The 14,541-nt window shown below is 40.3% G+C and overlaps 1 protein-coding gene across 1 annotated transcript in view; it reads left to right on the forward strand.

The window, feature by feature from the left end:
• Nucleotides 1–301: 301 nt before the first annotated feature.
• Nucleotides 302–14,541, forward strand: part of Lvrn (laeverin) — an 85,551-nt gene continuing 71,311 nt past the window's right edge. The window contains exon 1 of the mRNA XM_027941124.2: nt 302–999. Within this exon, the coding sequence (XP_027796925.2) occupies nt 302–999 (698 nt within the window). The remainder of the gene's footprint in view (nt 1,000–14,541) is intronic.

Consider the following 14,541-nt stretch of genomic DNA (forward strand, 5'->3'; position numbering starts at 1 on the left):
GTGGTCATTCACTTTGGACCCCCAGGGGCGCGCATCTTGGTGCGCCCGGTCCGCCTCTTCCCAGCGATCTGGTGGGGCGGGTTGGGTAGGCTGGGACCTGGATCTGATTAACTGGGAGGGGGAAGCCCTGGTCCCAATCACTTTCTTTTGTCGCAGTTCTCTTAGGCTTCTCGAGGAGGAGGGTAGTACAAGAGAGAAAGGGCGGAGAGTGTGGGGGGTCCCACCAACCAATACCCTCGCTGGGGATTGTGTCTCTTCTGCTATCTCGAGTATCCTATCTCGCCAGCGCCACACTCGCGTTATGGAACCCCCCTCCAGCTCTGGCTTCTATGTGAGCCGTGCGGTGGCCCTGCTGCTGGCGGGGCTGGCTGCCGCACTCCTGCTGGCTCTGGCAGTGTTAGCTTCTCTGTATGGCCACTGCGCGCGTGTCCCGCCGTCGGATCGGCGTAGCCTAGAGGTCCCAAACGCCGCGTCCTTCTCTCCCCTCGGGCAGGAGGGGCCATCGTCAACGCAGGAACCCGTCCCTACAAGTGAGCCGCAGGTGACAGCCACCTCGCAAGACTGGCGACCTCCGGGCCCCTGGGACCAGCTGCGCCTGCCACCCTGGCTGGTGCCGCTTCACTATGATCTGGAACTGTGGCCCCGGCTGCAGCCCGATAAGCTCTCCGTGCAGTTGTTGCGATTCAGTGGTCGAGTGAACATCACGGTGCGCTGCGCGGTGTCCACTAAGAGACTGCTGCTGCACAGCCTCTTCTTGGACTACGATCGCGCTGAAGTGCGGGGTCCCCTGTCCCCAGGCACTAGGAATGACACCGTGGGCCGCGTGCCGGTGCATGACGTGTGGTTTGCTATGGACACTCAATATGTTGTGCTGGAACTCGGTGAAGCTCTACAGTCTGGTAGCCGCTATGAACTGCACCTCAGCTTCTCTGGCCCAATATTCCAGGAAGTCAGGGAGGGGCTCTTCCTCAACACGTACACCGACCAGGGCGAGCGCAGGTAAGGGCTGCCTAGCCCAAATCCCCTGTGTCCCTCCTCTGCGTCTTGGAGCAGGCTGCAGATCCAGCTGCCCATAGTGTCCAGGTGTTCACTTCCTGCCCTTTTCATAGGCATTTGCCTCTTGGACTTTTTCTTCCAGAGCCAGAGGACGAACGCCTCCTTTCTCTCATTTCCTCCTGAAACTGCTAGGAGTTAAAGTTTCCAGACCTAAGTTCCTCCTCTGATTAGTTTTCTTCCCTATCCTGCCCATCTAATTTGAGGTCTCTGCCACCCCAAATGTTCATCGTTTTCTTCAGAAAGCCCCTTTCTCTCCAGCCCAGAATTTCTTCACCCTCCTACTCCCGAAAAATCCCTTGCTACTCAAAGATTGGTGCTTTGACCAACAGCCGCTGTAATACTTGGAAGTTTGTTGGAAATGCAGATTCTCAGGCTCTACTCCTAACCAAGGAGCTCAGAATCTTGGGATTTTAACGAAAATTTTAACGAAATTCTTGGGTTTTGTGGGTATTAAAGTTGGAGTAGCGTAGGGTTAAAGCGCCCTTCTCTTTCTGAGGTTCTTCCCTACCCAGAGCGCTCTAGGTGCTCACTTCCCTGCTCTGCCTCTTTTTCGGGTCACTTTTTAAGAGCTGCTCTTGCAACAAATATACCCACATCAGGGTTGTTTGTTTCCAGGTCCTTTGGTTTTCTGCTAAGGCTTGCTCTCCACAACTTTGGGATTCATCCCCTTCCACTACTGTCTGGGGCACTCATCCCCTGGCAAGTAGCATCTTCTCCTACCCTTTCTGTATTTTGTCAAGCTCTGCAGAACGTCAGAAATGGGTACTTCTGAGATTCCTCTTCTGGGAAAAACTAAATAAATAAAAGCGATGACAAGACACGTCCTCTCTGAGTTTCAAGCCCACACAAAGAACTTGTGTTCCTTTTCCACTCCTTTGAGATAATGTCTCCCAAAGGGGGTATTTCCAGCCCTGTTTAAAAAAAAAATCATCCCTTCCTTACTCTGCCATCACATTACTGAAAACCAGAGAACAATGGGGAAGTGGCATATATGGAACAAAGGAAACAGTTTATCTATTTTTTTTTTAACCTGCCATCTTATCCTTTATTCATTCAGTGGAGGAGCATTTGTGGATTATAGGACTGCATGTACTTTACCCATTGTTATTAGAGAAAATGTTCTCAGAGGTTCTGGGAAGGGGGGACAGTGAACCTATTAAATCACCGTCTAAACAATCTCTTGCAATTTCTTTTCCAGTTTCAAAGGTTTTTAAATAAGTTTAATGACCTGCCTTAGTGGATATGTAATCTGTAAGTTTTGTTTTTAAGGACAGTATGCTTGTTTGTTTGTTTGTTTGTTTTCAAAAATGCATTAATACTTGAAAAATAGCCTCAAAATTTTCTCATTAGGATGATGTCTTACCCAACTCATACACATGTAGACCTATCGAAATAACTGTATTTCAGGGTGCAAGATCTTTCAGAGAAAAAAATAGAAATTCTGCATAGATATCTGACAATATTTTGTTTTGCCACCCAGTAAATCTTAATTTGTTCATCCATATCCCCTCCCTCCCTTCCTTCCTTCCTTCTTTCCTTCCCTCTGTCTTAGTGGGAGTATGACTCAGACAAAGTAGCAAACATGGTAAAGGAATACATTTCTCTCTTGTGCCAATCAACTCTAACAATAAGTAGAAACCGTGCTTTCAGAACATTAAAATTGAGGTAGAGGGGCTGGGGTTGTGGCTTAGTGGTAGAGTGTTCATTTAACACATCTAACATGTGCAAGGCCCTGGGTTTGATCCTCAACACCACATTTAAATAAATAAATAAAATGTATTGTGTCCAACTACAACTAAAAAATAAAATGAATATAAAAAATTGAGGTAGAGTTTCAAACTTGTGGTGTTTTGGAAGAGATGTAGCCAAGAAGTTGTCCCTTTGGTCTTTGCATTTGAAATCACCAGGAAAAGACAGCTGTAGTTAAACATGAAGCCAAGGTCATGAAGAACCTGGTATGGCAAATTTGGGGATCCCAACAGATCTGTATTTGAAACTGAGCTGTGTGAATTAAGCCAGTTTCTTAGCCTCTGTGAGTCAGTTTTCTCATTCATTCATTTCATGGAATAGATATAATAACTGTCAACTGCTGGGAGCCATTAGCCAAGTAGGTATGACAATTTCCTTGCCAGTGTACCCCATGTTGCAGTGACATTGAATGTAGGTGACCTTGCTCAAGGACCAGGGCGGATTAGGGTGTTCCCGGTTTAGGATAATCGGGTTTAGGGCGTTCCAGGTTTAAGATTATTCCTGCTGGGAATAGGGCGTATCCTGCTGCCTGAGTTCCCCCTGAGTTCTCACGGGATTCAGACAGTATATTTTGGGAGAGAGAAGCCCAGTGGATGTGGATTTGGGCAGAGAATGTGGATTTCCCCAGAACGTGATTGTAGACAGCTGGTGTGAGTTCGGGAATAAAGAGTTGCTGTTTGAATCTACAAGCTGTGTGGTGGCTCGTGATTGTGTGCCCAGCCAGACTGCGGCAGTCAACTTTTAGAATATTGTAAGAATTAAGTGAGAAAGGAGGTGCACAGCTTGGGCAGTGATACCAGCTATTATAGGTCAGGTCATCATTGTTGGCAGCAAACAGCCCCCTCATTATCTAAACATTAAAACTGTCAAATTCCTAGATTTGAGTCTGAAAGGTCCCAGACAGGAACAAACCAGGGGCCAGGGTGCTACAGTCTGGCTGGGCACAAATCACGAGCCACTGAAGCAGGAACAAACTTTATTTCTGAACTCCACCAGCACACTCCACACACGCTCCCCGGGAACTATCCCGAACCCCATGCGACTCGTCCAGGAACCAGCCACCAGAAATATCTCCTCCGGAAATCCCTCCTCCTCCACTTCCCCAACCAATGGGAACTCTCCGGGAATCCCCAGGAATCCCCATGAGAACTCCAAAGTAGTGTGAGAACTCCAAAGTAGCGGCCAAGGTGAATAGTAATGCCTCGCCTGTCAACCAGAACTATTGGCAAAATGCCAGGGGCCATTCTGACTCAGCTGTGGCTCTCAGCATCTTCACCCTTCTGTTTAATTAAACAACAAGCAATGTGGCTTAGGGACCGTGCCTGTTAGGTTGTCCAATACAACATATGGTCCTTACCCGTCATCGGATGAGCTGACCTCTAGGCATCAGCCTCCTGTCTTAGGTTGGTACCACTGCAATTGGATCATACCTGTCACTGACTACCGGTCTAGCATACAGCCATACTTGTGGATAGGCCTTTGCACCAGTGGGGGGGTGAGGTTCTTTGCCTCACCTCTGTTGGCCCCCAAACTTGGCCATCACTAGCAGAAGGGAGGAGGATACAGAAATGCCACGACACTAAGCCAATTGACGGCTCCTTTGAAAAATTATACCACCGGTGACACCATCAGCAAAGATACTCCAGCATTACCACAATTCGCTGCACCAACAGATAGTTAACAATGTATAAAAGTGATATATAGTCCAGGCAAGTTCTGCAAGCAGTTCAAAGCAGAGGAATCTATCAATATGTCCATTTCCTCCCAAAGTAAATCGAATCCTTGATTGAGCATTACTTGTTGAGTTATTATTCATTGATGCATCAGTTTATACAGTTTGTTGTGATAACTATCAAAGAAGCTGTAGTTTGGTTTTATCTTTGTCTTCACCTGCACTGGGATGAAGATAGGAATTCTGGCAATGATGCTAAAAAAAAATTATGTAACATTCCAAATGGTACTAAAAGAAAGCAATTTTCTGACCAATTTACATTATCCTGAACAGAATTACTAAATATAATGAAAAGGAAAGGTGAAAGTAAACAAACAGATCTGTTAACCTCTTTATTTGTTCACATATTAAAACAATCCTCAACAGCTGTTTACCCAATTTAAATTAAACCATTTAAATCACGTGAATAAAAAAAAATTCGGATCCATTTTTTCATGTCCATATGATATATGGACATACACACACACACAGACATACAACACAAAACACAAGTGTACACACAAACATGCAACACATAAGACAATAGTAAAGACCTTGTAGCTTTACACAGGTGAAATCTCCATTGCAATGTTTAAAAACTCCACAGTCAAAAAATAAAACTGATCAGAAAAACATTAACCTAGGTCTGTATGAGCTCAAAAAATAAAATAGAAATTTATGATGTGGAAAAATGCAATAATAAAATAGATATTGAAAAAAGCATCCTGGTTAATCACTGTCACAGATGTAAGAATAGCCAAGCTGGAGTTCTAGATATCAGCTATTATGGATTTGAGTCAAATCATCTTCTTTTTGGTCTGTAGAAATCGCTTTGGTTAGTCTCTCTGGAATCCAAATCGGCTGCTGTTCTCCCTGTGGAAACACACAAACAGAACCCTGACTCCAGACAATCACTGGGTCAGGACCTTTCCATTGTCCTGTTAGAATATCCTTCCAAAGTACCTTAGGCTTATGTACATTTTTTGGATACATATGCCTTTCCGCAGCTCTAAGCCCTGATGAATCCAAATTTAAAAAGTTTAGAGTAAAAAGCATTATTTTAAGTTTATCTTTGGGGGATATATACCCCTTTCCAATTCCCTCTTTTTGCTTTAATAAGTACATTTTAATAGTTTGCTGAGCTCTTTCAACTATGCCCTGTCCCTGAGGATTGTATGAAATTTCTGTTATGTGAGTAATGCCAAATGATGAGCAAAATTGTTTGAAAGAGGTAGAGGTATAGCCAGGACCATTATCTGTTTTTAACTGTTTTGCAACACCCACAGTGGCAAAATTTTGTAAGCAATGAGCTATAATATCTTTAGTTTTTTCTCCAGCATGAAGGGAACCCATCAAAAATCTGGAAGAAGTATCATCTGTAACATTATGCAAATATTTTAATTTTCCAAATTCTGGCAAGTGTGTGACGTCCATCTGCCAAATATGGTTAGGTATCAATACTCTAGGATTGACTCCAAGATTAACTTGTGGTAAAAATGTCACACAATTTTGACATTGTTTTATTATTTATCTAGCTTGTTCCTTAGTTATTTTAAAATGCTTTTGTAAAGTATTAGCATTGACATGGAACCTTTTATGAAAATTTGTTGCTTCTTCTAGTGTAGAGAAAATATGTATGTCATGTGTAGTTTTATCTGCTAAATCATTGCCCAAACTAAGGGCTCCAGGCAATCCTGCATGTGCTCTGATATGTCCTATAAAGAATGGATCTTTTCTTTCCCAGATTAGACTTTGTATAGTGGAAAACAAAGAGAAAACAGTAGAGGAAGGAGAAATCCTATTAGCATATTCAAGGGATACTATAGCATTAACTATATACTGACTATCAGAAAATAAATTAAATACAGAATCTTTAAACATCACAAAAGCTTGTAATACTGCATTAAGCTCTACCTTTTGAGCTGATTGTTTGGGTACTAAAAATGTAAAAGTTTGATCAGGGGTAACTACTGCTGCTGTACCATTATTTGACCCATCAGTGAATACATTTGGAGCATTCATGATAGGTGTTTTTCTTGTCATTTTTGGAAACACTACAGGATGCGAAGACCAAAAAGACAATAAAGGATTAGATGGTAAATGATTATCAAATGAAACATTATATTTACACATGATTATTGCCCAAGTATTTAACTCATTAGCTAACTCATCAATTTGATCCATAGTATATGGAGTAATAATTTTATTGGGAGAAATTCCAAACACTCCCTTTGCTGCTTTTATTCCTTTGAGTATTAATTGTCCTACAGCCTCAGGATACCTAGTAAGAATAGTGTTAGGAGAATAAGATAAATGTATCCACAATAATGGGCCTTCTTGCTAAAATATTCCTGTAGGAATATTTTTTGTTGGTAGTACAATAAATAATAAAGGCAAACTTATATCAATTCTATCCAAATGCATATTTTCCATATATGTTTCAATAATTTTTAATGCCTTTCTTGCTTCAGGCGTTAACATGCGGGGTGAATTTGGATCTGATGGACCTTTTAGGATATCAAATAAAGGTCCCAACTCTCCTGTTGGAATGCCTAGATAAGGCCTTATCCAATTTATGTCTCCTAATAACTTTTGAAAGTCATTAAGTAATTTGAGTTGATCTACTCGTATTTGAATTTTTGGTGGATGGACCATGGTTGAGGATAATAGAACTCCTAAATAATTAATTGGAAAATTTAATTGTACTTTATCTATTGCTATCTCTAGATTATAATTTTTTAATAAATTTGTAAGTGTGGCATAACATTCTAGCAATGTGTTTTTAACTTTGTGTGCTAACAATACATCATCCATATAGTGAAATATTTGTAGTTCAGGATTTTGATTTCTAAGTGGCTGGATTGCTTTGTTAACATAAATTTGACACATAGTTGGGCTGTTAGCCATCCCTTGAGGGAGTACTTTCCATTCATATCTCTGATCAGGACCTTCATGATTCAGTGCAGGGATAGCAAAACGTGGACTATCCTCAGGATGAATTGGATTTGAAAAAAAAAAACAATCTTTAATATCTATAGCTAAAATGTACCAGGTTTTTGACAAAGCAGACAATTGAGGAATCCCCGATTGAGCAGGTCCCATAATAACCATCTCATTATTAATGGCTCTTAAATCTTGCAATAATCTCCATTTACCAGATTTCTTTTTAATGACAAAAATGGGAGTATTATAGGGAGATATGGAAGGTTGTATATGTCCCTCCGCTAATTGTTGTTTGACCAGGTCATGGGCTACTTGTATCTTTTCTTTAGTCAGGGGCCACTGAGGAACCCATAGTGATCTTTCTGATTTCCAAGTAATTTTTATTGCCTCAGTGACCCCTTCTTAAAACCCAATCCAAGTCTATTTATTCCTTGATCTATTTGAATTGGTGCTGCTATACCTTGTTCTTGTTCTCCTAATCTTTTTTCTTTCCTGAAACCTTGTCTAGCCCTAATAGTGGGCACATTTGGATTGATGTTATTTGTTAATGTCAAACCTAATTGATCTAGGACATCTCATCCCCATAAATTTATAGGAAGATGATCCAATATATATGGCTGTATAATTCCTTCACATCCTTCAGGATCCTTCCAATCTAATACCATTGCACTTCTATGGGGATTAGTCGCCACTCCTAGGCCTCGAAGCGTTTGAGTGGCTTGTTGTAATGGCCAATGTTTTGGCCTTCTTGACGAGATATGATTCTAAGGTCTCCACCTGTATCCAGTAGCTCATTAAATTCATGTCCTTGAATATTTAGTTTTAGCATTGGGCGAGAATCTAAATTTAAAGACAGCATAGCCCAATCTACACCTGTGGAGCCTAATCCCCTGGAACCTCTTTCTATACTACTACTGGAAAATTTATCATGTAGGCTGGGTATTATTAATAACTGTGCTATTCTATCTCCTGGTGAAATTACTGATATACCCTCTGGAGAACTAGCTATAATTTTTATTTCACCTTCATAATCGGGATCAATTACCCCAGGACTTATCATAAGTCCTTTTAGAGTAGAAGAACTGTGTCCTAACAATAAGCCTACTGTTCCTTGGGGAAGAGGTCCTTTTACTCCTGTGGGAATGATTTGAACTCCCATCTCTGGAGTTAGTACTGCTCTGGCGGAGGCGCAGATGTCCAATCCTGCACTCCCTCTGGTCAAGTACAGGGCATGCTAATCTTTGAGGTCCTGTCTCAGGATCCCATCTATCAACTACGGGGGTTGAGGGCCACTCAGCTGTCTCTATAGGTGGAGCTGTTGGTTGAATTATGCCCTCTGGTGATAGAACGGTGTTAGTAGCAGCCTCCTGTTGTAGCTTTTTCCCTAATAGCTGTTTCTCCTCTAAGCTTTCTTCCTTTAAATTTTCTTCCTCTATCTGACTAGCTCAAGAGACCTTCTCTTTTACTTGATCTAAAATGTCTTTCTCCATGGTCTGAACCTCTAACAATTTACTTAACACTCTTTCGGTTTGTTTTTTACTAATTTCTAATCTACTATAAAGATAACGCAACCCAATAAGATAACACAAAACCAAACCAAAACAGAATGAAACAAAAACAGAACAAAAAAATCATTGTATCAATTTTCCTATTTTCTTGACATGTGCATTTGTGGTCTATTTCTATCTTTTCCTCAGGGGCAAACAACTTCAAACCTTGAGCCAACCATTTTTCCCAGTTTGCCTGAGAAAGTTCTAGGGATAGGCAGCTTGAAACAAAAACAAAACAAATCAAAACAAGAACACATTGTTTTTTGAAATGGTCACCCGTTCTCTAGCCTTCCCTTAGGGACGAGCAATTTCACTTACCCCCGAGCTTCAGGCGTTCCCCGCACGGGCCGCCAAATGCCGCAGTCTGGCTGGGCACAAATCATGAGCCACTGAAGCAGGAACAAACTTTTTTTCTGAACTCCACCAGCACACTGCACACACGCTCCCGGGAACTATCCCAAACCCCACGCGGCTCGTCCAGGAACCAGCCACCGGAAAATCTCCTCCGGAAATCCCTCCTCCTTCACTTCCCCAACCAATGGGAACTCTCCGGGAATCCCCACGAGAACTCCAAAGTAGCATGAGAACTCCAAAGTAGCGACCGAGGCGGATAGTAATGCCTTGCCTGTCAACCAAAACTATTGGCAAAACGCCAGGGGCCATTCCAACTCAGCTGTGGCTCTCAGCACCAGGGAAGTGAGGAGTTATTATCACATTCATATAGAGTTTTTTTTAATTAGTTGCTCAAGACAATACAATGATCTTGACATATCATACATTTGAATCCAATAGGGTATGAATTCTCATTTTTCCACATGTACACATTGCAGGATCACATTGGTTATACATCCATGTGCATACATACAGCAATCCTAGTGTCAGTTGTATTCTGCTGCTCTCCCTATCCCCCCTCACCTCCCCTCCCATCACCTCTCTCTACCCATTCTACTGTGACACTTATCTCTCTCTCTCTCTTTTTTTCTTCCCTCCCCCCTCACACCATCGCATATGTATTTTGTGAAATCATGAGGGTCTCCTTCCATCTTCCGTGTAATTCCCCTTCTCCCTCCCATTCCCTCTCACCTCTTTTCCTTGTTTCATGGTAATCTTCTTCTCATGCTCTTCTTCCCTACTATGTTTTGAGTCACCTCCCTTATATCAGAGAAGACATTCGGCATTTGTTTATTAGGGATTGGCTAACTTCGCTTAGCGTAATCTGCTCTAGTGCCATCCATTTCCCTGCAAATGCCATGATTTTGTTATTTTTAGTGCTGAGTAATATTCCATTGTGTATAAATGCCACATTTTTTTTATCCATTCATCTGTTGAAGGGAACCTAGGTTGGTTCCACAGTCTAGTTATTGTAAATTGTGCTGCTATGAACATTGATGTAGCTGTGTCCATGTAGTATGCTCTTTTTAGGTCTTTTGGGTATAGTCTGAGAAGGGGAATAGCTGGGTCAAATGGTGGTTCCATTCCCAGCTTTCCAAGGAATCTCCATACTGCCCTCCAAATTGGCTGCACCAATTTGCAGTCCCACCAGCAATGTACAAGTGTACCTTTTTCCCTACATCCTCGCCAGCACTGGTTATTGTTTGACTTCATAATGGCTGCCATTCTTACTGGAGTGAGATGGTATCTTAGAGTGGTTTTAATTTGCATTTCTCTGATTGCTAGAGATGGTGAGCATTTTTTTCATGTACTTGTTGATTGATATCACTCTTAGCAATTATAAAGGAGTAGAGATAACACCATGCATCTTATCTGATTATAATGGAATGAAACTGGAAATCAACGATAAAAGAAGGAGGGAAAATCCTACTTCACTTGGAGAATGAACAATATGTTACTGAATGATCAATGGGTTACAGAAGACATCAAAGAGGAAATTTAAAAATTCATAGAAATAAATGAAAACACAGACACAACATATCGGAATCTATGGGACACAATGAAAGCAGTTCTAAGAGGAAAATTCATTGCTTGGAGTTCATTCCTCAAAAAAAAAAAAAAAAAAAAAAAAAGGAAAAACCAACAAATAAATGATGTCACACTTCATCTCAAAGCTCTTGAAAAAGAAGAGCAAAACAACAACAAATGTAGTAGAAGACAAGAAATAATTAAAATCAGAGCTGAAATCAATGAAATTGAAATAAAAGAAACAATTGAAAAAATTGAAAAAACTAAAAGTGGTTCTTCGAAAAAATAAATAAGAGCAACAGACCCTTAGCCATGCTAACAAAGAGAAGAAGAGAGGGAACTCAAATTACTAGCATACAGGATGAAAAAAGCAATATCACAACAGACACTACAGAAATACAGATGATAATTAGAAATTATTTTGAAACCTTATACACCAATAAAATAGAAGATAATGAAGGCATTGATAAATTTCTTAAGTCATATGATCTGCCCAGATTGAGTCAAGAGGATATACACAGCTTAAACAGACCAATATCAATTGAGGAAATAGAAGAAGCCATCAAAAGACTACCAACCAAGAAAAGCCCAGGACCAGATGGGTACACAGCAGAGTTTTACAAAACCTTTAAAGAAGAACTAATACCAATAGTTTTCAAGCTATTTCACAATATAGAAAAAGAGGAAGCACTTCCAAATTCATTCTATGAGGCCAACATCACCCTGATTCCTAAACCAGATAAAGACACTTCAAAGAAAGAAAACTACAGACCAATATCTCTAATGAACATAGATGCAAAAATCCTCAATAAAATTCTGGCAAATCGGATACAAAAACATATTAAAAAGATTGTGCACCATGATCAAGTAGTATTCATCCCTGGGATGCAAGGCTGGTTCAATATAAGGAAATCAATAAATGTAATCCACCACATCAATAGACTTAAAGATAAAAACCATATGATCATCTCGATAGACGCAGAAAAAGCATTCAACAAAATACAGCATCCGTTTATGGGATAAGAGGAACTTACCTCAACATTGTAAAAGCTATTTATGCTGAGCCTCAGGCTAGCATCATTCTAAACGGAGAAAAATTGAAGGCATTCCCTCTAAAATCTGGAACAAGACAGGGTTGCCCTCTCTCACCACTCCTATTCAACATAGTTCTTGAAACACTGGCCAGAGCAATAAGACAGACAAAAGAAATTAAAGTTATAAAAATAGGAAAAGAAGGACTGAAATTAGCACTATTTGTGGATGACATGATCCTATGCCTAACGGACCCAAAAGGTTCTACCAAAAAACTTCTAGAACTAGTAAATGAATTCAGGATGAAAAAAGCAATATATAAATATATAAAATCAACACTCATAAGTCTAAGGCATTCCTGTATATCAGTGACAAACCCTCTGAAAGGGAAATCAGGACAACCACCCCATTCACAATATCCTCAAAAAAAATACTTTGGAATCAACCTAATAAAAGAGGTGAAAGACCTTTACAACGAAACTACAGAACCCTAAAGAGAGAAATTGAAGAAGACCTTAGAAGATGAAAAGATATACCTTGTTCATGGATAGGCAGAATTAATATCATTAAAATGGCCATATTACCAAAAGTACTCTATAGGTTTAATGCAATGCCAATCAAAATCCCAATGGCATTCCTCACAGAAATAGAAAAAGCAATCATGAAATTCATCTGGAGAAATAAAAGACCCAGAATAGCTAAAGCAATTCTAAGCAGGAAGAGTGAAACAGATGATATAGTGATACCAGATTTTAAACTATACTACAGAGCAATAGTAACAAAAACAGCATGGTACTGGTACCAAAACAGGTGGGTAGACCAATGGTACAGAATAGAGGACACAGAGACCAATCCACAAAATTACAACTACCTTATATTAGACAAAGGTGCTAAAAGCATCAATGGAGAAAGGATAGCATCTTCAACAAATGGTGCTGGGAGAACTGGAAATCCATATGCAACAAAATGAAATTGTATCCCTTTCTCTCACCATGCACAAAGGTAACTCAAAATGGATCAAGGAGCTAGGAATCAAACCAGAGACTCTGTATCTAATAGAAGAAAAAGTTGTCCCTAATCTCCATCTTGTGGGGTTGGGCTCCAAATTCCTTAATAGGACAACTATAGTACAAGATTTAAAATCAAGAATCAACAAATGGGACATATTCAAACTAAAAAGTTTTTTTCTCAGGAAGAGAAATAATAAGTGAGGTGAATAGGGAGCCTACATCCTGGGAACAAATTTTTACCCCTCACACTTCAGATAGAGCCCTAATCTCCAGAGTATACAAAGAACTCAAAAAGTTAAACAACAAAAAAACAAATAACCCAATCAACAAATGGGCCAAAGACCTGAACAGACACTTCACAGAGGAGGATATACAATCATATAGAGTTTAATTTTGCAAGAATTAACTTTATTTGAATGATTGAATATTTGGTGTTCTCACTCCTTTTGATGAGAGCAGTTGTTGTAAGTAAGGGAGGATAGAGAGGACTTCCAACATAGGGAGAAAGGCTTGGAGGAGAGAGAAAAGGACAAATAGAGAGAACAAGTGTCTTTAATTTTCACCATCCTCTTTCTGACAGGAGATAACCCTCAGACAAATTTTCCTATGAGAATAGTTGCTTAGGTAATGTTCCTAGGAAAAACCACCTGGAAAATGGGGAAACATGCTTGGAAGGGAAGAAGGCCAATTCAGGGTGTGAGATCAAAGAAAGTCCCATGGAGTAAACTTCTGGAGAGTATGAACCATCTCTCATACCTGTCCCTATTAAAAGCAAGGAAGCAGTAGTATTTATTCCCTCCACATTGGTTGTAGATTGGCCCTGAGACTTAGTTAATTCCCAGATACTCTGTTCTTTAGAAATGTATGCAAAGAAGTTCCGCAAGGAGTTTGTTCTTCCTTTTATGATTGATATGACTGTGAAGGCAATGTTCTAATGTTCTAATTCATAGAATAGAAGTAGCTTAGGCCAGTAGGCCTAGATAGTACAGGCAGTCCCTGTGATCTTTTTGAGGCCAGAGGGTATCTAAACTTACTCATATGGCTGAGGATATTGACTGGAGAGTTATAGAGGGGCCACTATACTACAGATCAAAATAACTGTTACAATGAATGCTGTAGAAATGGTTGCCCAAAATATAGTTCCAAAGAGAGTTAGAGCCAGGTTCAAATGATTGGCCGTGCAAGTAAGAGCCCACACGAGGGACATATCACCACTGGGATCCACTGCATCTTGACTATTATGAAGAAATGGTTCACAAGTCACACTAGTACAGAAAATGTGGTCACATCTGTCTGGTGAATTCAAGAAGTCCTCTCTTTTCAAGAGGCCTTCTCTTTCTATCCCCTTTTCCAATATGGCATTTGAGTATATAAGGAAATATTATCAGTTTTCATGTCCTAAGGAAAGAGTCAAGAAAGAGAGTTTAGACTATCCTTTTGAATAAGATTGATTTAAACTGATAAAATAATTGGTAAGCTTGCATTTTTTTTCTGTACTATCAGTGAAAACATGGGTCCCAGAGAATGAAGAGATTAGTTATAAGACAGTTTGTTTTGCACGTCTGAGTTC

Source organism: Marmota flaviventris, chromosome 5, assembly GCF_047511675.1.
Source record: "Marmota flaviventris isolate mMarFla1 chromosome 5, mMarFla1.hap1, whole genome shotgun sequence".
NCBI lineage: Eukaryota > Metazoa > Chordata > Mammalia > Rodentia > Sciuridae > Marmota > Marmota flaviventris.